Below are 27,782 nucleotides of genomic sequence, written 5' to 3'. Positions count from 1 at the left end.
AAAAGCTGGTTTGCCAACCGCCAATAAACAATAAAGAAGAAGAAGAAGATGTCAGCAGCAGGAAGTGATGTATGGCTCTCAAACTCCTAATAAAGGTTCATCTTCTTCTTTTTTTTCATCAAAAATCTAAAATTTCATTAGAATTGGAAGCTGGTAAGCATTCTCCACTTCTAAATAAAGCAATTTAATGAAATATAAATACAAATTCACCGTTTAATGGTAGGCTATTAGCTATTTGTATTTGATAACGTTAACTTACTTCTACAGAAAAAAAATCCTCCAAACATTGAAGTCCATTAAATGTGATGTGACTGTCCATTTAATTTGAATGTTCTTAGAACGTTTAAAACATCCAGATTATTTTAATGTTTTAAAAGTGATTTATCTTGGATGTGAATGTTCGCTAGCCTATGTTTAACTAATTTTGTCAACAGAGTATTATTCAACTAAAATGTTTCAGAAATATAGCTATTAGCAAACACCATCGGACACCTGCAGGTGATAGGCGCGTGGTAAAAACATTTTAAAAAAGTCAAAACAATCTAGAAGGAACTCCCGCACACTATCAGTACTTGCAAATGAGTATCAACATTTTACTAGCAACATGTCGGTCTCACTCACGACCTTCATCAGGCATTTACAACTATTCAAACTCAATCCCATGTTTGTTTGTTTTTTTAATTGTTTATTATTAGGGGCCAAGCACCGAAGGTGCGTAGGCACCTATTGTATCTGTTCCCGTTCTTCTTATTATTATTCTTCATTTTTCCGACTGGGAGTCTATGGCAGCCCATAGAACCGCTTGCGGGAAAGTTATGAAATTTGGCACACTGATAGAGGAGGGTCTGACCTATCAGCATAGCAAATTTGGAGTCTCCAAGTCATTACCTCTAGCGCCACCAACTGTCCAAAGTTGCACTCATGTTTATGCTAATAACTTTTGAACCACATGGGCTAGAAACAAAATTATTTTTTTCTCTGATTCCTTAGCTCAAGCCGATTCGATTGCACCCTATGACGTCATTTTCCGTCATGAAAATTTTTCCGCCATTTTGAATTTTCCGAAAAACCTACTTTTTCGAACTCCTCCTAGGCCGTTACTCCGATTTTCACGAAATTTGAACCAGATCATCTCCAGACCATGCCGACAAAAAGTTATGGAATTCAAGTTGATTCTCTTAACCGTTTTCGATAAACCCACGAAGAAATTTTACGTAGCGCTTGCGAAAACAGACATAAGGCTGTATCTCCGCAACGCTTTATCAGATTCAGACCAATCTTGGTACATGTCATCACAAGCATGACCTGAGGCTACATGCTGCGTTTCGGCGCAGCGCCACCTACTGGTCCGGAGATATGACAAATGGATGTTTTTGCTTATAACTTCTGAATGGTTTGTCCAAAAATCATAAAATCAGTCTCGTTAGATTCAGGGCAACATGCCGAGTCGACTGATATCCAATTTTCCCAGATCAGCCATTTTGGCTGTCGGCCATTTTGAATTATGTGCTAAAATGCTGTATTTTATGAACGCGTGAACGTATCGTTACAAAACTCGGAATGGATCATCAGCACGATGCCCTGAAGGAGCCTGAGAAGTTTCGAAACAGCGCCACCTAGTGGTGAATTTTTTTTTTTAAATGCTTATAACTTTGGGTGTGGTTGACATATTTTCAGGAGACTCATCTCTTTAGACTCCTGAATCCTTGCCGAGTCCAACAATACCAAACATGCTAGGTTTCGCCTTACGGTTTGTGTAGCGTTGTGATTTAGCACTTAAAAAACATTAGGCGATATCTTCGAAACCGTTTGTCCGATCGAGACGAAACCACCGTCAGAAGTTTGGAATCATAGCTTGTTAACTAAACGTCAAAGCCCAAATGCGAAAATATTGATGTCTAGAGGTAGTAAATTCCAATTAAAGTCATGTGTCAGTCATTTTTTACGTGTTTTTTCATATAAATGTCTATAACTCCGAAGATAATTGAGATATTTTCACCAAAATCGACACACATATGTATGGGCTCACTCTGAGGACACATAAAAAAAATGGTTGGACTGAGCCTCTTGGTGGCGCTATAATAGAACAAAACATGAAATTCCCATTGACTTCAATACAGTTTTGTGAAATAAAATGCTATACTAAACAAATGCATTGGTGTAATATTACAAAACTCAGAATGTGCCATCTGCACCATCCCCTGAAGGTACCCAACATATTTAGAAACAGCGCCACCTAGTGGTCAAAAGTTATAACAAAATTTCCAAAATTGCTAATAACTTTTGAATAAATTGGCCTATTGTAATGCAACTCATCTTAGTAGATTCCTTGGGTCAAGCTGAGAACATAGATACCAGAGAATGTCTAATATGGCGAGAAGTTTCACTCTCACTACACTTCCGGCTTCTGAACTGGTTGCAGTTCCTCTCTGATTCCATATGAGGGCGCTCACAGGACGAGTGCAGAATGAATGGAGGTCAATGGCGCTATACCAATAAAAATCCACTTTTCTCAGGATATAATTTTTTGTCTAGTAATTTGAATGTTGTATTCGAAAGGAGATGCAAATAAATTACACATTGCTGGGTGTTAGTTTTTTAGAGTCACTTATTTGCTTTTAAAAAGTCTTTTAAAGTGTCAATGACGTCATATACATGTACGACCAGAGATACTGCTTCACGGCAATCCTTCAGTCACTCTGGTGCTTTCGCGCTCTGCACTTTCTTTTCTCTCGAGGCATCGACAACACAGCTGACACAGGTAAACACACGTGCTAGAAGAGTTTTTGTTTTGTTTGTTTCTGGTCCCGCTGCGGATGACACGATGCCATCAAGCGGTATCTCTGGTCGTAATCAGTCCTTCACTGACCAATCAGCGTTCATTAGCAGAATGCTAGCGTGTTATGGGCAACAACAACTCAACCTGTAAGAAATCGAAAGGACATAAGTACTCGTTCATTCAACTTTCGACTTAAAACCCATGTTGAACTTGCAAAATCTACAATCAGATTTGAGATTTATCAACGGCAATCGGGTGAAAGAGACACATTTAGCCGTCTAGCCCCATTGACTCCCATTCATTTTGCACTCATGGCGATCGCCCCCAGTGGAACTCTGGTGGTACTACAACCAAAATTCGGTACAATAGGAGTTAATAGGGAGTGGGCAGGCTCTCCGTAGACGGGCTCTGATAGATACCAAGTTTACCTTATTTGGCCTAACTTCCTGTCCGCCATCTTGATTTTCATTCAAAACCTACTTTTTCGAACTCCTCCTAGACCGTTTGTCCGATTTTCACCAAAATCGAATCGTATCATCTCCAGACCGTGCCGACTAAAAGTTATGGATTTCGTGTCGATTGACAAAACCGTTTTCGTATAGCGCAGCAGCAAAGTTGAGGCATGATGCTAATAGCACTATTCAGGCTTTATCTCTGCAATTCCTTGACATATTGACACCAAACTTTGTGTGTCATTGTCACTTCACTCTGACCACATCACATCAGTTTTGTAACTGCGCCACCTATTGGTCAAAAGTGATAATCCATTAAATCATATTTTTATTTACTGTTTCTCTGATTTTTCAGGCATTTTGCCTATAATCCTTTTTAAATGTCTTTAATTGCTCATTGTCGAAGTTGGTCTGACACTTTCAGCAATGTCGGCTTGTCTTGTCATCTGATTGTGCTTGGCCCCGGTAATGGCTGCTTGCAGCTATATTTATTATTATTATTATCTTTAACTTTGATATTATTAACAATTATGTTTGTAACTGTTTATGATAATGTGGTGTTAATGTATTCAGTCTTAATGTATTCTATGTAAAATTGTAATATGAATAATGACACTAATATTTTCATTGAGAATTTCAGCATTAAAATGACATTATAATGTAGGCTACCATGGTGCTATAAATCTAACCTAAACTGGGTTATTCTCCATAAAACACACACCTTAAAGCCCTGTTTCGATATGTATAGCTTACTTTGCAAATTAAAGCTATACAAACATGCACACTAAACATGCTTATTTGTTTTTGGGCATTGATTTACACAGTGGCAATTTAATGAAATCTTCTTCTGTTACACTTTATATTCATTACTGAACCAATAAATAAAGCAGATCAAGAGCAGTGTATATTCATAAGTCACAAATGACGTAGCTTGTCTTGAGTGGGAAAAAAAACCCTGTAAAATGTGTGCACATAAGCCCAGTCTATGCTCTTTGCTCTTTACACCCATCCACTTCAGTGAGTTGCAGAGTTTGCTTGTCAATTATTGGCATAGTTGTGTAAAGTAACCATCAAGAGTGTTCCCTGCTCTGCAAAATGAAGCAAAGAATAAATAAATCTGAAAGAAAATTTCAGTCTGAAGGAAGATTGCAGAAACCTAAGGATTTGAACGAGCCTGCAAGGCAAGCCATATTTGTTGTTATTATGGAAGGCATTTTCTGCCAATTTTAAATCAATTAAATGATCAAAATTAAAAATAAAACCAGATTAACAATTTCATTATAAAAAAACCTGTATGCAAAATATGTGACAATTTTTAAATTAAATGAATCATTTTTACTGTGACAATGCATCATCCTTGTCAAATTGAAAAATAAAATGCAATTGGTGATTTGACGTTTAATTTTCACTACAATCTAAAGCTAAAACTTAGAAGGTTATTTGTACAATTCATCAGGAGTTTGCAACACAAAACATTTCATATTCAACAACTACATAATTGAGTTGTATAGCAAAGGCAAAAGCAAAACACATTGCATTGGTTTAAGAATAAATTTGTCTTTAACACATCTTGAATACAGCCCATTGGGTCAAAAATGACAGATTCTGTGAATGTTCTTTTCTTAAGATCTCAGTGGGCTTGGACTAAAATGGGACTTCTTTTGATGTGCGTGCTTTCTGCAACAATACCATTTCTAATGCATCTCTTCTCTGGTATGCAATCCCCCCCCCCCCCCCCCCCCCAATGTCATCTACCGGTATATACTGTTGTAGTTTATGGATTTTTCCTATAAATGCATTTGTTTATTTCTCCAGACTATGTTGACCTCAGCCAACCTTCAGATATAGGTCTCAATCACACTATAAATATCTATCTCAAACCCGAGGAGGGGGTGAGAGTGGGCGTGTGGTTAGTTTTAAGACACCTACATGTCACATATATACTCAAAAACTACGAAACAACAATAACAAATATTGATGTTGTCAATATATTATTTTTCTTTGTTTTTGAATTAATTAATTTGTAGGTATACTGTACCTGCACATAGATGGAAGGAGGCGCAGGGGCAGAATCTAGAGTGGTATGAGAAAGCTCTGGGGGATGGATCGCCAATTTTCATCTACCTCCATGGCAATGCGGGTAACAGGCAAGAAACCTTTAATCAACTTGAAACACAAGAGAACACCTTTTATTCTAAGACTTTTAATCTCTGTTCACTAAAGTTTCCCTTTGATATGCTAACCATGCTGACACTATGCAATGTCTACATAATTTCTTGACATTGATCAGTGGGCCTACATATCTTTTACATACATTGAACTTGTGCATTTTTTTTTTTACCTTACCTTTACCTTATTAAAAAACTGCGATGGGCAACTGCAGCATATCACTCCACATTCAATCCTTTTGCAACCTCACTATTTGAAAAAAAGATCAAAGTCCAATAAAACCAAACATAAAAACTATAAGTGTGTACATATAAGTGTGTAAACACTACCACAATATTATCAACTTGTTTAGCTTAAATAAAATTACCACATATTAATTTTGGCTAATTTGCACATTGAGTTCCTTTGTGATACTATTTAAAATTGTTTCTCTTCTATATATATATATATATATATATAACGATTAGTGGTGGGCCGTTATCGGCGTTAACGCGCTGCGTTAACGCGAGACTCTTATCGCGCGATAAAAAAAATATCGCCGTTAATCTATTCTCCAAGTTGGGTTGGGAGCGTTGGGAGCTGGCTCAAGCTACACAAGCTATGATGACGCAATCTACCCGCGGCCGCGAGGAACACCCGGCTGCAACGCATCATATTCGTCGTCATCTTAAGTAAACACGGCTGAAAGTGAAAGCTGGTGTAAAAGATCGGTGCAACAAACCATTATTTGGACTTGGTTTGTATTTAAGCCGTCCGACTTAGACTGTGTGGTGTAACAGTTCGGTAAGTAAACACACGACTAATCCGTTCTACCACCTCAAATTCAAAACGAAACATATCACTGAAAACCAGCGCGCGCGTATTATTCCCAATATATCTTAGTGGTGTAGCACATAATCTCTTTTTATTAAAAGCGCCCGATTTTAAGAATCGTTGTTGTGTTTCTTTTTAACTGAAAAGACATCAGTTAGACAATATTCTAATTTTAAATTTGGGGTTTCATAAGCTCCAAGCCATAATAAACATTAGACCTACTTAAGTCTCTGCAGCTAGTGTACTTAAATTTTATTTATCTGCAAAATGATGTTGTATACTTACAGTTTTGCACAATATATGTTCTCAAAACTACATACACCCTTTCAAAAAAAAAAAAAAAAAGGGTCTGTGTAACCTGTTCTGAAATGGTTTTATTATAATATCGTTATCGCAAGAGGCTGCAATGTATATCACAATATGGATTTTAGGCCATATCGCCCATCCCTAATTGATAGCCTATAGTAGTTGATAATAACATAGGCCTACCTAATGTTGCCTACGGACGGTAACAGTACAGTAGTAACCTTTTACAGTCTATGAGTAGAACAGCTTTCTCAAGCAGTTTGTGATGCATTTTGGAAACAGGAGATGAGCACCTGGTCTAATGCGCCACCTGGCTTGACAAACCCGTTCTCAAAGACTTACTTTTATAGTCATTATTTGGGTAGCACACATACTCTGAATGCCTTCGGCAGAATTCAAATGAGCCATTTTAATCTAGATTAATCTAGATTAATTTCAAAATTAATCTAGATTAATCTAGATTAAAAAAATTAATCTATGCCCACCTCTAATAACGATACAACGTATGTAACGATACGCGTATTCGTATCGAACCGTTCGGTACGAGGCTTTCGGTTTGGTTTTCGGTACGCATTACGTACCGAACGGTTCGTTGGACCATTTTTTTCTGCCGACCACAATTTCGTTATTTCAAATGAAGGCGCGTCGCGGGTGGCAAGCGCGGCGCGACCACAACATCAACTGGCAAACGCAATGTAAGGAACGAAACTGAGCTACTCTTGTTGTGTTTGTGTGGACCGTTTATCAGTTTTGACCTGTGAAGCGGGACTCGCGAGCCCTATGCACGAGCCCTGTGCGCCAGCCTGATCAGGCAACACCACACAGCGCTAAGAGATCCAGACCAGTAAAGAAAGCATTTGAATTTCAAATGATTTTTGAAATCGCCACTGAAGTAATAACATCGCTGCGAGATCTAGTGAGAAACATGCACATTTCTCTGTTATTAACGGATCAAACAGCGCTGACGTGGAAACCAGGAAGAAACATCGTGCCATGAATGAACTGGCCGGTGTCCACCTTTACTACTGTCTATGGTGTCCACAGATCAGCAACATTCACCGTGGATTTACTGTAGTAGGCTAACACTAACTGCAAGGTATGGAAGTTTGTCAGGAATAGTGGGCTATAGCCTAATGCTTTCAAGTACCCTTACGTCGGTTTTATTTTGACATTATGAATACAACTGCTGCCCTCAAATGTTAATCTGAACTAAAATAAACCTTTGTTTATAACTAGCCTACTTCTACAATATTACATTTCATTTTGTCCAAGGAGCTGTTTTGTTTTATATGCTCATAAGTCAAGTATAGCTCCATTATTGCTCAGTAAAAAAAAGCAAAAAAAAAAAAAAGCAAAAAAAAATCATACTTTATGACGTTAGTTTCATTAAATAAAATAATAATAATAAAAAAATGAATTCAAGGAAATTTCTCTGGCATTTATTTAATTTTGCTGCATGGAAAACGTACCGAACCGAACCGTGACACAAGTGTATCGTATCAAACCGAACCGTGAATTTTGTGAACCGTTACACCCCTAATATATATATATATATATATATATATATATATATATATCAATAAATAAAGTGATACATTTTGCATTATATTGAAAATACATGTAAATGATTTGCTTTTGTCTTGATGCTGTCATGACCTTTGTACCCTCAATAAACAGATCTGCACCCCATCGTATTGGAATTGCAAACGTGAGCAAACTCACTTATTTCATTATGTAGAAAGACTAAGAACTTAAATAGAGACAATGACTGAAGTATCTTTACCATACAGGTCTTGAGTGATGTTGGATATCATGTCTTGGCGTTGGACTACAGAGGTGGGTTAAAATGTTGTCACTTCACTGTACCCACAATCATTGGAACTCATTTCAAACTTCATATGATTTTTCTATGGCAATGCTTACTCAAATGGATTCAAATCTGTCAGGTTTTGGGGACTCCACTGGGGAACCTACAGAGGCCGGTCTGAGTACTGATGCCTTATTCTTGTACCACTGGGTTAAGGCACGCAGTGGAAACAGCCTGGTGTGTGTGTGGGGGCACTCACTTGGTAGCGGGTGTGTAGAATCTGCTTTTTTATTGACTTTTGCTAAGTTTCTACAAATGTATAAAAAAAATCAATAAAGACAATAAATATAAAATTACTGTAAATAAAATATTTTCTACATAAACAGTATAACAGCTGTATGTTTCTTTTTCAATAGTGTAACGACTAACGCTGCAGTGAAATTACTGGAGGAAGGTAAGAATTTGACTGTTGTACTTTTATGCTCTTATTTCTCTCAATGTCTCTTCAGTGTTGTTGTCTTGCTTTTTACTTTTCACTTGTCATTGTATAGCTTAGTAAACTTCATGTAATGGGAGGCAGAACTCAGATCTAAATGCGAGGGGTTTATTGAAAAAACATGAACAAGGTAAGAACAGGAAAACCAGGGAACACTGGGAGTAGATACACAATCCGTCTACATAAATCCACAACAAACATCGGCTGATAAAGAACAAGGGAAACGCAAGGGCTATACAGTTTATACAAAAGTGGTAACAAGCTAAAAAGACAACAATCAGGAAACTAATCAACATTAAAACAAGTCTACAAGAGACTACAAACATGGCACCAAAACAGGAAGTAACACAAGTCTAAACAAGACGTGGGGAACATAAAATGGGGAGCCAGGGCAGAGGGAATTGAGAGAGCTGGGAGCCAGGGAAGAGGGAGCAGAGAGAGCGGGGAACCAGGGCAGAGGGAGCAGAGAGAGCGGGGAGCCAGGGCAGAGAGAGCAGAGAGAGTGGGGAGCCAGGGCAGAGCAGGAAGAGTGGGGAGCCAGGGCAGAGGGAGCAGAGGGAGCGGGGAGCCAGGGCAGAGGGAGCAGAGGGAGCGGGGAGCCAGGGCAGAGCAGGAAGAGTGGGGAGCCAGGGCAGAGAGAGCAGAGAGAGTGGGGAATCAGGGCAGAGGGAGCAGAGAGAGCGGGGAACCAGGGCAGAGGGAGCAGAGAGAGCGGGGAGCCAGGGCAGAGGGAGCAGAGAGAGCGGGGAACCAGGGCAGAGAGAGTGGGGAGCCAGGGCAGAGAGAGCAGAGAGAGTGGGGAATCAGGGCAGAGAGAGCAGAGAGAGTGGGGAACCAGGGCAGAGGGAGCAGAGAGAGCGGGGAGCCAGGGCAGAGCAGGAAGAGTGGGGAGCCAGGGCAGAGGGAGCGGGGAACCAGGGCAGAGGGAGCAGAGAGAGCGGGGAACCAGGGCAGAGGGGGCAGAGGGAGCGGGAAACCAGGGCAGAGGGAGCAGAGAGAGCGGGGAGCCAGGGCAGAGGGAGCAGAGAGAGCCGGGAACCAGAGCAGAGAGACAGGGAACCAGGGCAGAGGGAGCAGAGAGAGCGGGGAGCCAGGGCAGAGAGAGCGGGGAGCCAGGGCAGAGAGAGCAGAGAGAGCGGGGAGCCAGGGCAGAGCAGGAAGAGTGGGGAGCCAGGGCAGAGCAGGAAGAGTGGGGAGCCAGAGCAGAGAGAGTGGGGAACCAGGGTAGAGGGAGCAGAGAGAGCGGGGAGCCAGGGCAGAGAGAGCGGGGAACCAGGGCAGAGCAGGAAGAGTGGGGAGCCAGGGCAGAGAGAGCGGGGAGCCAGGGCAGAGGGAGCAGAGAGAGCGGGGAACCAGGGCAGAGAGAGCGGGGAGCCAGGGCAGAGAGAGCAGAGAGAGTGGGGAACCAGGGCAGAGGGAGCAGAGAGAGCGGGGAGCCAGGGCAGAGCAGGAAGAGTGGGGAGCCAGGGCAGAGGGAGCAGAGGGAGCGGGGAACCAGGGCAGAGGGAGCAGAGAGAGCGGGGAACCAGAGCGGAGAGAGGGGGGAACCAGGGCAGAGGGGGCAGAGGGAGCGGGAAACCAGGGCAGAGGGAGCAGAGAGAGCGGGGAGCCAGGGCAGAGGGAGCAGAGAGAGCCGGGAACCAGAGCAGAGAGACAGGGAACCAGGGCAGAGGGAGCAGAGAGAGCGGGGAGCCAGGGCAGAGAGAGCAGAGAGAGCGGGGAGCCAGGGCAGAGCAGGAAGAGTGGGGAGCCAGGGCAGAGCAGGAAGAGTGGGGAGCCAGGGCAGAGCAGGAAGAGTGGGGAGCCAGAGCAGAGAGAGTGGGGAACCAGGGTAGAGGGAGCAGAGAGAGCGGGGAGCCAGAGCAGAGAGAGCGGGGAACCAGGGCAGAGCAGGAAGAGTGGGGAGCCAGGGCAGAGAGAGCGGGGAGCCAGGGCAGAGGGAGCAGAGAGAGCGGGGAGCCAGAGCAGAGAGAGTGGGGAACCAGGGCAGAGGGAGCAGAGAGAGCGGGGAGCCAGGGCAGAGCAGGAAGAGTGGGGAGCCAGGGCAGAGGGAGCAGAGGGAGCGGGGAACCAGGGCAGAGAGAGCGGGGAACCAGAGCGGAGAGAGTGGGGAACCAGGGCAGAGGGAGCAGAGAGAGCAGGGAACCAGGGCAGAGGGAGCAGAGAGAGCGGGGAGCCAGGGCAGAGCAGGAAGAGTGGGGAGCCAGGACAGAGAGAGCGGGGAACCAGGGCAGAGGGGGCAGAGGGAGCAGAGAGAGCGGGGGAACCAGGGCAGAGGGAGCAGTGAGAGCGGGGAACCAGAGCAGAGAGACAGGGAACCAGGGCAGAGGGAGCAGAGAGAGCGGGGAGCCAGGGCAGAGGGAGCAGAGAGAGCGGGGAGCCAGGGCAGAGGGAGCAGAGAGAGCGGGGAACCAGAGCGGAGAGAGTGGGGAACCAGGGCAGAGGGAGCAGAGAGAGTGGGGAGCCAGGGCAGAGCAGGAAGAGTGGGGAGCCAGGACAGAGAGAGCAGAGAGAGCAGGGAACCAGGGCAGAGGGAGCAGAGAGAGCGGGGAACCAGGGCAGAGGGAGCAGAGAGAGCGGGGAGCCAGGGCAGAGCAGGAAGAGTGGGGAGCCAGGGAAGAGAGAGCAGAGAGAGTGGGGAACCAGGGTAGAGGGAGCAGAGAGAGCGGGGAGCCAGGGCAGAGAGAGCGGGGAGCCAGGGCAGAGCAGGAAGAGTGGGGAGCCAGGGCAAAGAGAGTGGGGAACCAGGTCAGAGAGAGCGGGGAACCAGGGCAGAGGGAGCAGAGAGAGCGGGGAGCCAGGGCAGAGGGAGCAGAGGGAGCGGGGAGCCAGGGCAGAGGGAGCAGAGGGAGCGGGCAGCCAGGGCAGAGCAGGAAGATTAAGGAGCCAGGGCAGAGGGAGCAGAGAGAGCGGGGAACCAGGGCAGAGGGAGCAGAGAGAACGGGGAGCCAGGGCAGAGCAGGAAGAGTGGGGAGCCAGGGCAGAGAGAGTGGAGAACCAGGGCAGAGGGAACAGAGAGAGCGGGGAACCAGGGCAGAGGGAGCAGAGAGAGCGGGGAGCCAGGGCAGAGAGAGCGGGGAGCCAGGGCAGAGGGAGCAGAGAGAGCGGGGAACCAGGGCAGAGAGAGCGGGGAGCCAGGGCAGAGGGAGCAGAGAGAGCGGGGAGTCAGGGCAGAGAGAGCGGGGAACCAGGGCAGAGGGAGCAGAGAGAGTGGGAAGCCAGGGCAGAGGGAGCAGAGAGAGCGGGGAACCAGAGCAGAGAGAGCGGTGAACCGGTGCAGAGGGAGCAGAGAGAGCGGTGAACCGGTGCAGAGGGAGCAGAGTGAGCGGGGAGCCAGGGCAGAGCAGGAAGAGTGGGGAACCAGGGCAGAGAGAGTGGGGAACCAGGGCAGAGAGGGCAGAGAGAGCAGAGAGAGTGGGGAACCAGGGCAGATGGAGCAGAGAGAGCGGGGAGCCAGGGCAGAGCAGGAAGAGTGGGGAGCCAGGGCATAGGGAGCAGAGAGAGCGGGGAACCAGGGCAGAGAAAGCAGGGAGCCAGGGCAGAGCAGGAAGAGTGGGGAGCCAGAGCAGAGAGAGCAGAGAGAGTGGGGAACCAGGGCAGAGAGAGCGCGGAACCAGGACAGAGGGGTCAGAGAGAGCGGGGAACCAGGGCAGAGAGAGCGGGGAACCAGGGCAGAGGGAGCAGAGGGAGCAGAGAGAGCGGGCAACCGGAGCAGAGAGAGCGGGGAGCCAGGGCAGAGGGAGCAGAGAGAGCGGAGAACCAGAGCAGAGAGAGCGGGGGAACCAGGGCAGAGGGAGCAGGGAGAGCAGGGAGCAGAGAAAGCGGGGAACCAGGGCAGAGGGAGCAGAGAGAGCGGGGAGCCAGGACAGAGGGAGCAGAGAGAGCGGGGAGCCAGGACAGAGGGAGCAGAGAGAGCGGGGAGCCAGGGCAGAGAGAGCAGAGAGAGCGGAGAACCAGGGCAGAGCAGGAAGAGTGGGGAGCCAGGGCAGAGAGAGCGGAGAGCCAGGGCAGAGGGGGCAGAGGGAGCAGAGAGAGCGGGGAGCCAGGACAGAGGGAGCAGAGAGAGCGGGGAGCCAGGGCAGAGGGAGCAGAGAGAGTGGGGAACGAGAGCAGAGAGAGCGGGGAACCAGAGCAGAGAGAGCGGGGAACCAGGGCAGAGGGGGCAGAGGGAGCAGAGAGAGCGGGGAACCAGGGCAGAGGGAGCAGAGAGAGTGGGGAACCAGGGCAGAGGGAGCAGAGAGAGCGGGGAACCAGGGCAGAGCAGGAAGAGTGGGGAGCCAGGGCAGAGAGAGCAGAGAGAGTGGGGAACCAGGGCAGAGGGAGCAGAGAGAGCAGGGATCCAGGGCAGAGGGTGCAGAGAGAGCGGGGAGCCAGGGCAGAGGGAGCAGAGAGAGCGGGGAACCAGGGCAGAGCAGGAAGAGTGGGCAGGGCAGAGAGAGTGGGGAGCCAGGGCAGAGGTAGCAGAGAGAGCGGGGAACCAGGGCAGAGGGAGCAGTGAGAGTGGGGAACCAGGGCAGAGGGAGCAGTGAGAGCGGGGAACCAGGGCAGCAGTGAGAGCGGGGAACCAGGGCAGAGGGAGCAGAGAGAGCAGGGAGCCAGGGCAGAGGGAGCAGAGAGAGCTGGGAGCCAGGGCAGAGCAGGAAGAGTGGGGAGCAAGGGCAGAGAGAGCAGACAGAGTGGGGAACCAGGGCAGAGGGAGCAGAGAGAGCGGGGAGCCAGGGCAGAGGGAGCAGAGAGAGTGGGGAGTCAGGGCAGAGGAAGCAGGAAGTGTGGGGAGTCAGGGCAGAGGGAGCAGAGAGAGCGGGGAGCCAGGGCAGAGGAAGCAGGAAGTGTAGGGAGTCATTTTCATGTGAATAAATAAATATATTCTACAATTTTAAGTGTGTATTTAAGTGGTCAAGTGGTAGAACTTTTGTCAAGTTTGTCAGAGGTTCTGGATTCTAATCCACACTTCTATAGGTTTTTTTTTTCTCATCAAAACCGATTATGTTTATCAGTGGTTGTATATCAGGCAAGGATACGTTTGTGTGCATTTTGTTTTGTAATTTCACCGGAACAAATAGAAAGTCTCCACAACGGATTAAAGCGCGAGTGAAGACTGTGCGCGAGCCACAAGAGAACACAGTATCCACGCCACTGATCGCAGCGGCAACGAGCACTTTGATCACTTTATTTAAAAAACAACACATTTAAGCGCTAGATTGCTTCTTATTAAACAAACTAACTAAATGAATGCTCTGCCAGTTAACTGGAGATGTTTTATTTATTTGTATTGGTATATTAGTGCCGCGAGATGTTTCAAAAGTGGTGGGGACATGTCCCACCCGCAAATTACGTCTATGTTAAAAATAACACTTGCCTGATGGGTTATGCTTCAGCTAGATCGGACGTTGACGTCACTTCTGTGAGTTGAGAAAAGTCAGTAAAAGTCCTGGCAGAAAGAAAAGCAGGATGTAGTATGATGACGATCCGAGATCCCGTGAGATCCATGTGTTTGGCATCATGTCCTATCTTTTAAGTCACAGTAGTCTGAAGGAAAAAGTGCTTTATTTGTAATTTAAAATAATGGTGCTGGTGATTTTTAGAGACCCCCACAGAATCCGTGTATCATTCGTTCAATCGTTTTTTGATTTAATATTGAAAGTAGAAAAATGAGAAAACAGTTCCTTTTTCGATTTTTCATCTTTTCCAAAAAAACGAAAAACAAGAATTCAGCTTGATTTTTCGTTTTTCGTTCTGAGGTAGCAAAATTAATAAACAGCTGGAAAATTCGATTTCTACACGTGGGCGGGAATGAAACGCCCCTTTCCTCTGATTTGTCAGCCGAAGATCAAACTGTCCCGTCATCAGCTCTTCCTCAGTTCTGCACTGCAGAATAAGAGTCCTCCGTTGTGTGGATTCTTAACGCGTTTATTGCAACTACATTTAATCTTTTTTTCATCAAACAACCAGACTAACGAATGGTTCGACACAACCCGTACTGGGAAATAAACTACACAGGGCTTTCTTCTGTGTAGATATAAATTCACCTAACTTTATGCTTTGCATCAGCTCGGTATGCAGGGTAAATGACGGCTGTTAGCCTAACATGGTCGCCCTCGATCGCCCAGTAATTTTTTTTTTAAATAATAAATGTAGATATAGATAATCAATATAATTAGTTGTAAATTAAATATTTTAACACTTATAGAAAAAGAAAAGAATAATGCATTGACTATATATATAGCCTAAGCCTAGGCTATATTAACATAAACGGAGAATCTAACAACCGGAGAACAGAGAACAACAGAGATATTAAAATACATACTCTTCTGAGTTTTATAATGTAGGCCTTATTGTGTTTTATTAAAATGTATTAATTTATATCTCAAAGATGTGCGCTTGTGCGCAGTGCACTGGGTCATGTTGAGAGGGAAACAAACGCATTTTATTATTAGCCTATTCAGAAAAAGACCGGTAAATAAAATTCAACATTAACATTATAAACACTATTAATAACATATAGGCTATTTCTATGCGTATTTTACTTCCCCTTACCATTACTTCCCCTTTGACATTTGCCTATGTCAAATCCTTAAATGAATGGTATTCAGAAAACAACAAGAATAAAAAATAAGTAGCCACGTATAATAAAAATATAACCTAATAGCTTATAATAATAGCCTATTGTGTCCTTTATTATAAACAACATTTAGCCTATTTTAAACGCCAAGCCTAAACAAATTTAGGCTATTTGAATCGAAACTGAAACTGTACCGACGTTGGTTTCGCGCATCTCGGTCCCAAGTTTCCATATTTGCAATGCAAAATTTGGATGCTAACTAGTAATGTAAAGAAGGCTTTAAAATTCAGTCGAGTCCCAATATAGGCCTACACGTATAGGCTAAATCATCATCTTCACAGCATGGGAAATGAGTTTGGAATAACTGCTGTGCGGCACAGCCTTTATATTGTACAACAGACGAATTAAATTAAGCAGAATAACTTTTTATATATTTGGTTGACTGTGTTTTATTTTAATAATGAACAGGCTGCGATGTCAAGTTAGCAATGCCAGAAGTGAACTGATAATAGCCTATGTTGTTAGAGCTAGCGATGCGTCGGCGCCATCACTTGGATTTGTTGCTCAGCAGGGGAAATAACTTCGTTATTCGTTACTCTGTCATTCGAAACAGTAAAAAAATATATTTTTATTTGTGTACATTCAAAATGACTACAAAATGTCATGCCTTTGAAAAATAAAGAAAACAACATGATTTCTACTTTAGTGCGTCTCAGTCTCCTTGAACATCTTTCTGGCGCACACCAAAAATGAACCAAAATAGAGTGAAGAGCCTTCGGACGCGCCTACTTTTCAAAGTCAACATTTAGATTATTTGAAGTAAAATGCATTATATAGTCACTTAGGAATAAAACTCAGCGTGGTTCATGATAAAAAAATTAAAAAAACTTTCCAGTTCGGAAAATATGAAAATAGCAATCCCCTGGCACTTGAGAACTCTGGTCTACAAAGAAGAAAGCCCCGTCTAGTCTATTCCCCAGTACGGGTTGTGGCGAGCCATTCATTCAGTCTCGTTAATGGAAAACATGAAAAAGTTGCAATAAACGCGTTAAGAATCCACACAACGGAGGACTCTTATTCTGCAGTGCAGAACTGAGGAAGAGCTGATGACGGGACAGTTTGATCTTCGGCTGACAAATCAGAGGAAAGGGGCGTTTCATTCCCGCCCACGTGTAGAAATCGAATTTTCCAGCTGTTTATTAATTTTGCTACCTCAGAACGAAAAACGAAAAATCAAGCTGAATTCTTGTTTTTCGTTTTTTTGGAAAAAATGAAAAATCGAAAAAGGAACTGTTTTCTCATTTTTCTACTTTCAATATTAAGTCAAAAAACGATTGAACGAATGATACACGGATTCCACAGGTGTATGATTTTACTGCTTTCATGGGAACTCATTCTCTCTCTGGGAGCTCAGCTCCCACTGGCTCCCACGTGGCATGACTTCTTACTTTTTGCTGACAATACAAAGGCAGAGTACAGTAACTTTAAAATAGTGGTCAAAAGTCAAGTTTGAGCTCAATATTTTTTTATGTATATAAATTTCATTAATAAAACATCTATTTGCCAGATTTCCAGTGTCCTACCTATAATTAATTTGGCTGGACAACTAAAAATCTTTAAAGTCATTTTTCTCAGTTCAACACTCTAGCGAGTTACGGTCTTTTGCCTTTGTAGGGCAGTGTATCAGGGAACTAATCAACATGAAAAACATGGGACTACAAAAATGGCGCAGAAACAGGAAGTAACACAAAAGTCAAAAGACATGGGTAACATAATTTACACACCTTACATATTTTTTTATACATATTTCTTGACTGCAAGAGGGGAATGGTGTATTTTTCTTTATTCTGTAAATATACATTTTTCTTGATTAAAAAACTGCACATTTATTGACAGGAAAACAGTTTGATGGAATAATACTTGAGGGTGCATTCCTAACCAGGGAAGTGGCACCTAATCAAATTTTTGAACACGCTTTTTCCTGGGTAAGTAACGTTTAGGATCTTAGAAATCATGGAAAAACAACTGGTCCTGACAAATGAGTTTCAGATGTTTTCATTCTAGATATTTTTATTAGGCATTTTATTGATCATCTTTTAAATGTTTTTAAAACCTACATTTTAAAACCTACCTTGTACTTTTTAAGTACATTTTACTTTGTAAGAAAATCCCAATTCAATTCTGATGAAATTTGAATTTTGAAACTTTACATGGACAAACCACACAAGATGATATGGGTCATTAATCAGTTTGGTACCTCTCTCTTTTTTCTCTCTCTAGTTTTATTGGAAGTTCCCATACATTCAGTTCTTCCTTTTCAATCCACTGAAAAACAACATTGTGGTCTTTCCAACTTATAAGAAGTATGTGACATTGTTTCACTTAAGTAATTAATATATATTTAACAATATTAGTAGAAATGTGATTGAAATAGTATGCCAATGTAATGTTAGATATGACAATTTGTTGTAAAATTTTTGTCTCGCTTTTCTTATCTTTTTTTCTTTTTTGATAGTTTGCAGAAAATTAGAACTCCCATTATGATTCTCCATGCTGAAGACGACCATTTAAGACCATTCGCCACGGCTCAAGAGGTTTGAGTTTACGTGTATGAAACTTAATTTACCTTATAAAAAATAATTTGGAAGTAAATCTTTGCTTTAAATTACATTTATTCTGGTTCAGATTTACAGAATCGCAAAAAAGGCCCAGAACTCAGATGAACGGGTCAAGTTGGTACCTTTTGATGGATCGCTTGGATATCTTCATAATGGTCTCTATAAAGACCCTGGTTTGCCAAATATCATAAGGTGATGTCATGTTTTATTCATTTTTAAGATTTCAATGAATTTTCATAGGAGATTCACAACACTTGGGGTAACATGTTACAAGTAAAGTCAGCTCTGGAGAAATACTTTCAATAAAAAGTAACGTATGATGAGTAAGATATGCATTACTTTATATAATGTTGGACATAAATCACTTAATGACAGAAAAATATCAGATAATGGCAGCAAAATGAATGTCTATGTTTATCATTACAGAGAGTTTGTGCAGTCGCTGAAGGCATGAGACAGACACACGAGGGGAAGGATTTACACCAAGAAAGAGCCAGCTAAAGCTGTAACTGGTTTTGTAACTGTAAATTTAGAATTGTTGTAAACGGTATGCACTACTTTGATTAAAAACATTGAACCCCCATTAGGGTGAATTTACTGTCTTGTTATGTATAAGAAAATACAGCGCGGGAACATGTTAAAAAAACACAATGAACCGTTTTGACTGAATGAACCATTTTAGCGAATATCGATGTAAACAACGGGGAATGAAATCAAATGTGTGCAAATGTCGTGCATTAGTTCTTAAAGTGGCAGCAGCCTAGCATACATGCTGCTCTATCCTTAAAGGAGAACTCCGGTCAATTTTAACATTGAGCTCATTTTTTTGTACATTTGGAGTGCTGTCAATACAGAGAACAATGACAAAAATCGGTGTTGCCTACACCGAGTTATTCTATTTTTAAAATTTGCACCCTGTTGACTTCAATGGGGCAAGTACTAAACCTGCTTTTAGCCTCTTAACATCCTTGATGTGTCATTACAAGTGCACAGAAAATGTGAGTGATTCCTTCAGAGTGAACACGAGTGAATCTGACTGCAGTAGATGTGAAAGATGTGTATAAAAATGATGTTATTTAAGCCAGCGCACATACCTGTTTACATCCTGTTTTTCGGTTGAAGTCCAAAGTAGTCGATTGCCGAGTTCACGCGCGTGATCATAGGTAACTAAACCTATGCGCGTGAACTCGACAATCGACTACTTTGGACTTCAACCGAAAACAGGATGTAAATACAGGTATTTCTCCTTTAAACTGAACTGGTGCATTGATATAAATTTAATAACCTGCCTAAAACGATAGAAGGGTTGAATTAATGCTTGATGGTTCGTTCAGATTATGTCTTATAAGTGCATAGAATCTTGAGATTTCTACCTCTTACCCTTAAACTCATTTTTTCTAAACTTTTTCTTTCTTTCTGTAACTTGTATGAATGTGTGTGTATATGCGTGTGTTTGTGTTAGGTACTTTTATGTGTGTTAGCATATAATCAATAAAGTATTGTTTGTATTTAAAAAGAGAAGTATTACTTGTGTTATGTGCTTACGAATGTATTGTCTTGAACTGCGATCTAAGTTACCTATGCTTTTACCCTTGATTTATTTCTTAATTTACTGTTAGCTGGGGATTATTCTTTCTTGGCCAGGAAGATATTATATTTCCTAGAGTTAATAATTGTTTATGCTTTCTGTTCATTGGATGAACTGATAAAATGATATTGATTCTGCTACAGAAAATTCTGAAAGTAATTAAATTATTAATTATTGATCATAATCCGTTATGAATAATAATTAATTATATTTATACGGGCGTATAAACGCTACAGCTTCCTCCGTGGAGCTCCATGAAGCTCAACAAGTCCATGCAAGACAAGGACTGCTTAACCATGATGTAGTGGTCTGTGTTCTTCTGCCAGTCCTTCAATTTAATTATCTGAGGAACGCTGGGGCCCTTATTGGCGATTAATAGGGTCGATCTCCATGGGTTTGAGTTTGGGATAGTGTGGTAGATTTTTAATAGATAAAATGGTAAACTGTATATTAAACTAACCATGTTTCTAACATCTAACCTTACTTCTCTTTTCAGGCCTAACATGATAACACTTTGAAACACAATGTACTAAAACGTTCTGCCCTGTGTTTTTGGATGTTGTATTTTTGCCATAGCCCTTTGACTTTGGTTGTGTGAGTGTATAAATTACACATTTGGGAATTGAAACTAGACAGATGACTACATTTGAACCTTGTGATTAACAATGAAGTAATCATTAATTCAAAGTTTGCTTTACCTGGTAACAGAAGGGTTTGTCTATGAAAACCAATCAAATTGTGGGGAAATTATGTAATGCAGCATGACATTTTTGCCATACCTCCTTATTCTATAAAAACGGTTGTATTCTTTTAGCTGGTGGGATTCTCAATGGAATTTGTCTGAGATCCTCCAGCCTCGCTTCTTCTTGGGGGAGATCCTCCGGCCGTGATTAAAGCATTTAAAGGATATTTGCTAAGGTCTGTTTGTCAATTATGTAAGGGTTAATGCCCGACGAGGTGTCCATTGTCAGGTATTAATGGACGATGGCGAGGCGTGAACCGTCCGACGCGCAGCGAAGGTCCATTAATACCTGACAGTGGACACCTCGAAGGGCATTAACCCGCTTATACCATGGTCACTTGCTAAATAACACATTTTTAAAACATTAGTTTATATTTTAATTAGTTTTACAATCGAAATCTAAAGTTTTTACTAACAATAACTTGGTTTCGGAGATAGTCCGCTCAGCTCATAGAACCCTTCAGTTTACTGCCTATTGCTATGGTTACTCACAGCTGATGTAGCCAGCGCATTTATTTATTAATTTCGAACGGTAAACAGTCAGTTTCACCAGGGGCCTGTTTCAGAAAGGAGGTTAAGTGAAAACTCTGAGAATGTTAACCCTGAAATGAGGGAAACTCTGAGTATTCTGTTTCAGAAGGGGAGGTATGTTAAACCACTCTTCCGTTCCGATTACCATAACAAATCGATTTGCCCCGCTCAGTGAAACACCCACTGAGAATTCTGTTGATTGTGCCCTAGTAATTGGTGATTCATTCACACAGAACGTGAAAATAGAGACACCAGCGACCATAGTCACATGTTTGCCGGGAGCCAGAGCGTCTGACATCAAAGCAAATTTAAAAGTGCTGGCTAATGCTAATCGTAAATTCTCTAAGATCATTATTCATGTCGGCACTAATGATGTTCGACTCCGCCAGTCGGAGATCACCAAAATTAATATTAAAGAGGTGTGTGAACTTGCAAGTATGATGTCAAGGACTGTAATTTGCTCTGGCCCCCTTCCTGTTCTCAGGAGTGATGAGATAGTTAGCAGATTGTGTTCACTGAATCGCTGGCTGTCTAAGTGGTGTCCGTGTAATAATATAGAATTTATAGACAATTGGAAAAGTTTTTGGGGCAAACCTGACCTGTTGAAAAGAGATGGTATTCATCCCTCCTGGGATGGTGCTGCTCTTCTCTCTAGTAATATGGCTCATAGTCTTAGAGCTCAAACATGACAAATTGGGCTCAGGTCAGGAAGCAGACAGACTGGCTTAACCGACCGTCTGCTAGCGGCCTCGCGTCACCCAGGTCAGATAAATCCCATCACATAGAGCCTCTTTCACCTAGCTATCATCATCATATAGAGACTGTGTCTGTTCCCCCGAACTTGGAAATCCAAAAAAATGTTTAAACCCATCTAAGGTTAAAAATTTAATTGATGTTCAACAAATAAAAAACAGCTATAATACAGATGAGCAAATGCTAAAGCTTGGGTTGCTGAATATTCGATCTCTTACTTCAAAAGCACTCATTGTTAATGATATGATTTCAGATAATAACCTAGATGTGCTATGTTTGACAGAAACCTGGCTAAAATCAAACGATTACATTACTTTAAATGAGTCCACCCCGCAAGATTACTGTTATAAACATGAGCCTCGTCTGGAACACAAAGGGGGAGGTGTTGCTGTAATTTATAGTAATATTTTCAAAACCACTAAGAAATCAAGTTTTGAATATAATTCTTTTGAAGTGTTAGTGCTTAATGTAAAAATATATAGTATAAATGATAAATCACGTTTGAGATGTGTGCTGGCTTCTGTATACAGGCCACCAGGGCACCATACAGACTTTATCAAAGAATTTGCGGACTTTCTATCAGTGTTAGTATTGGCTGCAGATAAAGTACTAATTGTTGGTGATTTTAATATACACATCGATAATGAAAAAGATGCATTGGGTTTGGCATTTAAAGACATTGTAAACTCAACTGGAGTTAGACAACACGTGTCAGGACCTACTCATCGTCGTAATCATACTCTAGATCTAATATTATCACATGGAATAGATGTTGATGCCGTTGAAATTCTGCAGCAGAGCGATGACATCTCAGATCATTATCTAGTCTCGTGTAAACTTCATTTAGCCAAGGCTGCAAAGCCGACTCAGTGTTTCAAATATGTTAGACCTATCACTTCTGCCACTAAAGATTGTTTTATTAATAATCTTCCTGGGGCCTGTACCATGAAGCCGGATTAGGTGGCTAGCCAGCTATGTTTCAGCTTAGTTTCCGCCAACCCTGGGTTTTAGGTACTATGAAAGTAGCTCGGCTTTAATCGGTGTTCGTTGCCATGGTATCTTACGCTGCCCGGCTAACCTGCTCCGGGGCAGGTTATGTTCTGGATTCAAGATCTCAGACTGAAGTTTGACCAATCAGCTGAGAGCAAAGAAACATATAGGTGACGTAACTTATTCCAAGTGTCTGTTGCAATGACTTCACCTTTTCTTCCAAATCCGGTGGACATCTCAGCGCAAATTGTTTGACGTGCACTTCGTAGAGAAAGAGTTTTTAGCCAGACAAAATCCCCTTGCCTTAACTGATAGTTACTTGTATGAAAGATACAGATTTTACGCGGAAGGAATGTCTTATCTTTGCGAACTTCTTGAGCCGCACATAAAGAATTTAACACGTCGAATTCATGCACTTACTGTACCGCAAATGGTATTGCGTTGCATTTTTTTTTTTTTTTTTTTTGCAAGTGGTACATACTTGCACGGTGGGTGACGCACAGAAGCTGGGGGAAAACATATGTTTGTCAAACCATTCGCAAGGTGGTCCTCGCTCTGCAGGAGTACATGAAGAGTTTCATTAATAGTGTTCCCCGGACACTATTAATCGACCATGTCCATAAAAGAGGGCTTTTATTAAATTGCCTGTAAGATATATTGATAGGGTGACATCACATGAACACTTTTTTTTTTTAAAGCAAATTTCACAAATGTACTATACAATATAATACATGTTAAGAATTATTTTGAATCTTTTTTATTCTTCTTCTATTAATCTTATGATAGGATTCCCAAGTCATTGCAACATGTATGCAGTCTATTGCTCCAATCTCCACGGCTCTAGGGAACATGAGGCAGATTATGTTAATAGGAAGTCCTATCACAGCCTTAATGTTCAGGTAGAGATGATGTGAATATGTGAGATGATTATTTTCTGTGAGATGAATCTTTAAATTAATAGTAACTTTAACAGATATAACAATGATCTACTAAACATTTCATCTGCAGACGACTTGTGGTCATGAACATATGATCAAGTTTGGATGCCAAATGGCCTGGCTCCAGTGCTTGTCTCACAAATTTTCCTTGAGTCTGTGTTGTGTCAGCACTTTGAGAAAAGCAAGTTAAATTTGGTACAGTACAAAACACTGTTAATTTGAACTGAGATAGAAAAACCTACACAATAACCATCATGACCCTCAGACAGGGCCACAGCACCGCTTCAATGTGGCCCTCAGTAAAACCAGAGTGAAGATAGAGATGACCTTTGGCCTCCTAAAGGCACATTTCAACTGTGTTCGGCGCTTCAGAGTCACCAGAGCGGGCATCACAGATAGTGGCTGCATGTGCCATTCTGCACAATATAGCCACCAGTAGAAAGGAGCGAGAAACACCACAAAACCAGCTTCTCCCCGATGAAACTGACCCGATCACACTTGACCACCCAGCTGGTGCAGATGTAGAAGCAGTCACCATACAATATTACACTTAATAAAAGCACATTGAAACTGCAGATAGGCCTCAAACTATTTTATTGGTTTTGTGGGATGGGAGGGAGAAAGAGAGCAAGAGAAAGTTGCATTAATAAATATTCATACTAAAGTGTTACTTGGTTAAATAAGTTATACTATATATACTATATAAATATACTGAGATCAGTTTTATCCAGCTGTTTGATTTTGTTTGGAGCCTCCTCAGCTCACAGTCCAGCTCCTTTAGTGTGCAGTCTAGTTCAAGACTCCTTTAGTGTGTAGTCTAGTTCAAGTCTCCTTTAGTGTGCAGTCTAGTTCAAGACTCCTTTAGTGTGCAGTCTAGTTCAAGTCTCCTTTAGTGTGCAGTCTAGTTCAAGACTCCTTTAGTGTGCAGTCTAGTTCAAGACTCATTTAGTGTGCAGTCTAGTTCAAGACTCCTTTAGTGTGCAGTCTAGTTCAAGATTCCTTTAGTGTGCAGTCTAGTTCAAGACTCCTTTAGTGTGCAGTCTAGTTCAAGACTCCTTTAATGTGCAGTCTAGTTCAAGTCTCCTTTAGTGTGCAGTCAAGTTCAAGACTCCTTTAGTGTGCAGTCTAGTTCAAGTCTCCTTTAGTGTGCAGTCTAGTTCAAGACTCCTTTAGTGTGCAGTCTAGTTCAAGTCTCCTTTAGTGTGCAGTCTAGTTCAAGACTCCTTTAGTGTGCAGTCTAGTTCAAGACTCCTTTAATGTGCAGTCTAGTTCAAGACTCCTTTAGTGTGCAGTCTAGTTCAAGACTCCTTTAGTGTGCAGTCTAGTTCAAGTCTCCTTTAGTGTGCAGTCTAGTTCAAGACTCCTTTAGTGTGCAGTCTAGTTCAAGACTCCTTTAGTGAGCAGTCTAGTTCAAGTCTCCTTTAGTGTGCAGTCTAGTTCAAGTCTCCTTTAGTGTGCAGTCTAGTTCAAGTCTCCTTTAGTGTGCAGTCTAGTTCAAGTCTCCTTTAGTGAGCAGTCTAGTTCAAGTCTCCTTTAGTGTGCAGTCTAGTTCAAGACTCCTTTTGTACAGGTTTTCTGGAGGCTCATCAAATCACAAAAAGTTCCTTGACTTCCTACAAACACAGGACTGACTGTAATTTATGTCAAGGGTTTTAAATCCTTGTTCACATTTCTTCTGAAGCCCATTGAGGAAGAGGCTTCAGTTTCTGGGGCAGGTTGTGAAAAATCCTACAATAAAAGAGATGTGTAAGGGCCAGTCCCTTTTTTATGCCACACATTCAAATGTTTGCCATAGTAAAGCCCAGTGCATTCCCCTCAGCAACTGTCTGAGAACACACAGACAGAGTACAGACAGAGTGTCTTTATTTCCTCCACCCTAATAAATAAAAATAGGCCAATGTAAAGCATAACTGTTGTAAAGCAGGTTATGTTTGGTGTTCTGTCTGCTGCATACTGACCTCTGTGTGGGAGATGTGTGTATGTGTTTCCCTCTACTGCAGAACATGCAGTCAGCCATATTTAAAACTTAAAAAAGTAGTAATGTATTGCACACGTACCCAGTGTAACTTGCTTAGAGGAGCCAGCACCAGGGTCAGATTGTACAGCACCTGTAATCCCATCCATAATCGGTGAATATTAATCTTTCTTAGTACATGCACATTTTTATATATTATAAAAATAGGCTATAGGCTATATTAAACGTATAGGCTACACATAGACTACACATACATATATACATAATTTTACATAAATATAGAACGTATTTGTTTAACTTACATTAACAATCAGCAATCTTTCTCCAACAGTCTTCTCTTGCTTTGGCCGCAGAGACCGTATTGTTTCGAGCTTGAAATACATATTTAAATTCATCGTAATTATGATAATTATGAATGATTATCTCTTGCTCCTCCACAGAAAAATATATCGCGCTCTCTCTACCCGCGATTGGTTGTTCAGTGTTGACGTCACTCTTTTATGTGCACGCGCGCATGGAGTAATCATAGCTTAAGATCAAAGCCTGAGTTGACAGAGAAAGTCGATGAGCTGCATCATGGTACCAATAAAGCCTGATTGCATCGGTTTGGTTTTGTCAACTCAAAACTAATCCTGTAACCCCGAGTTTGTTCAGCTACCTTCATGGTACAGGCCCCTGATCAGTTTCATCATCTTAGCATCCCGGATAGCTTAGAAGAACTTGATATTGCAACAGAAACTTTTAACTCTCTCTTTTCCAGCACTTTAGACACAGTTGCTCCTTTGCACTTAAAGAAGATTAAAGAAAATAGTCCAACGCCGTGGTACAACGAGCACACTCAGGCCCTTAAGAGAGCAGCCAGAAAAATGGAACGCAACTGGAAGAAGACAAAACTAGAGGTATTTCGCATTTCATGGAAAGAGAGCTCGATTGCTTACAGAGAGGCTTTAAAAGCTGCTAGATCTGCTTATTTTTCAACCCTATTAGAAGAAAATAAACATAATCCTAGGTATTTATTTGAAATGGTGGCTAAACTAACGAAAAAGAAAGCTTCAAACACAGAAGTTTCCAAGCAGCACAGCAGTAATGACTTTATGAACTTCTTCACTTATAAGATTGATAATATCAGGGACAAAATTATAACTATGCAACCGTCTACTACAGTATCGCATCAGGCAGTGCATTGTAGTCTCCCTGAGGAAAAATTTGATTAATTTATTGCTATAGAAGAGGAAGAATTTTGCAAACTCGTTAATTCATCTAAATCGACAACATGTATGTTAGACCCTATACCGACTAAGCTACTGAAATAGATGCTTCCAGAGGTCATAGATCCTCTTCTTAATATCATTAATTCGTCTTTGTCTCTAGGATACGTACCAAAAAACTTTAAGCTGGCTATGATTAAACCGCTTGTTAAAAAACGCAACTTGATCCTTCAGAGTTAGTCAATTACAGGCCGATCTCGAATCTACCTTTTCTGTCAGGTACTAGAAAAGGCAGTATCTTCACAACTGTGTTCCTTTTTAGAAAGAAATGATATCTGCGAGGACTTTCAGTCAGGATTTAGACCGTACCATAGTACTGAGACTGCTCTCATTAGAGTCACAAATGATTTGCTCTTATCATCCGATCGTGGTTGTATCTCTCTAAGTGTTGTTGTATCTCTCTTATTGTTACTCGATCTTAGTGCTGCGTTTGACACCATTGACCACAACATTCTTTTAAATAGACTAGAAAACTATGTTGGCATTAGTGGAATTGCACTAGCATGGTTTAAATCATACTTATCTGACCGTTATCAATTTGTAGCAGTAAATGAAGAGATGTCTCATCGATCACAAGCTCATTATGGCGTACCACAAGGCTCAGTACTAGGACCGCTGCTGTTCACTCTGTATGCTACCATTAGGAGATATCATTAGGAAACATGGAATTAGCTTTCACTGTTATGCCGACGATACTCAGCTCTATATTTCTTCAAAACCTAACGAAACTTACCAATTCACTAAATTAACAGAATGCATAGCTGATATAAAAAATTGGATGACTCGTAATTTCCTACTTCTAAATTCTGAAAAAACAGATTCTAATTATTGGACAAAAAACTTCCTCACGTAATAACCTAGAATACTGTCTAACACTTGATGGCTTCTCTGTTAAAGGAGTCATAACCTAGTATTCCCCTGTATACCTACTGCTGTATTATAGTCTTTCAGGCCCTTCTAAAAAAGAAAAGTGGAAAAAAAATAAACACAGAGCT

At 42.1% G+C, this 27,782-nt stretch overlaps 1 protein-coding gene across 3 annotated transcripts; it reads left to right on the top strand.

Annotated features, from left to right (window-relative positions):
- Positions 1-25: 25 nt before the first annotated feature.
- On the top strand, positions 26-19,514 carry LOC307168842 (lysophosphatidylserine lipase ABHD12-like). Of its 3 annotated transcripts, XM_079889121.1 has the most exons (14): positions 54-153; positions 4,250-4,412; positions 4,859-4,944; positions 5,047-5,140; positions 5,259-5,378; positions 8,197-8,227; positions 8,310-8,355; positions 8,466-8,595; positions 8,743-8,780; positions 17,281-17,369; positions 17,665-17,747; positions 17,900-17,978; positions 18,070-18,194; positions 18,429-19,514. In XM_079889121.1, exons 2-14 carry the CDS (start codon positions 4,327-4,329, stop codon positions 18,454-18,456), a joined length of 1,035 nt encoding a protein of 344 aa, XP_079745247.1. In that variant the 5' UTR covers positions 54-153; positions 4,250-4,326; the 3' UTR covers positions 18,457-19,514. The 3 variants fall into 3 exon arrangements, with proteins under 3 accessions (XP_079745248.1, XP_079745249.1, XP_079745247.1); XM_079889122.1 differs by lacking the exon at positions 4,250-4,412 and having other exon boundaries at positions 26-95; XM_079889123.1 differs by lacking the exon at positions 4,250-4,412 and having other exon boundaries at positions 38-153.
- The last annotated feature ends 8,268 nt before the right edge of the window (positions 19,515-27,782 follow it).

The sequence above is a fragment of the Squalius cephalus genome, assembly GCF_949319135.1.
Source record: "Squalius cephalus genome assembly, chromosome: 1".
Taxonomy (NCBI): Eukaryota; Metazoa; Chordata; class Actinopteri; order Cypriniformes; family Leuciscidae; genus Squalius; species Squalius cephalus.
This window is presented reverse-complemented; position numbering and strand designations above follow the sequence as displayed.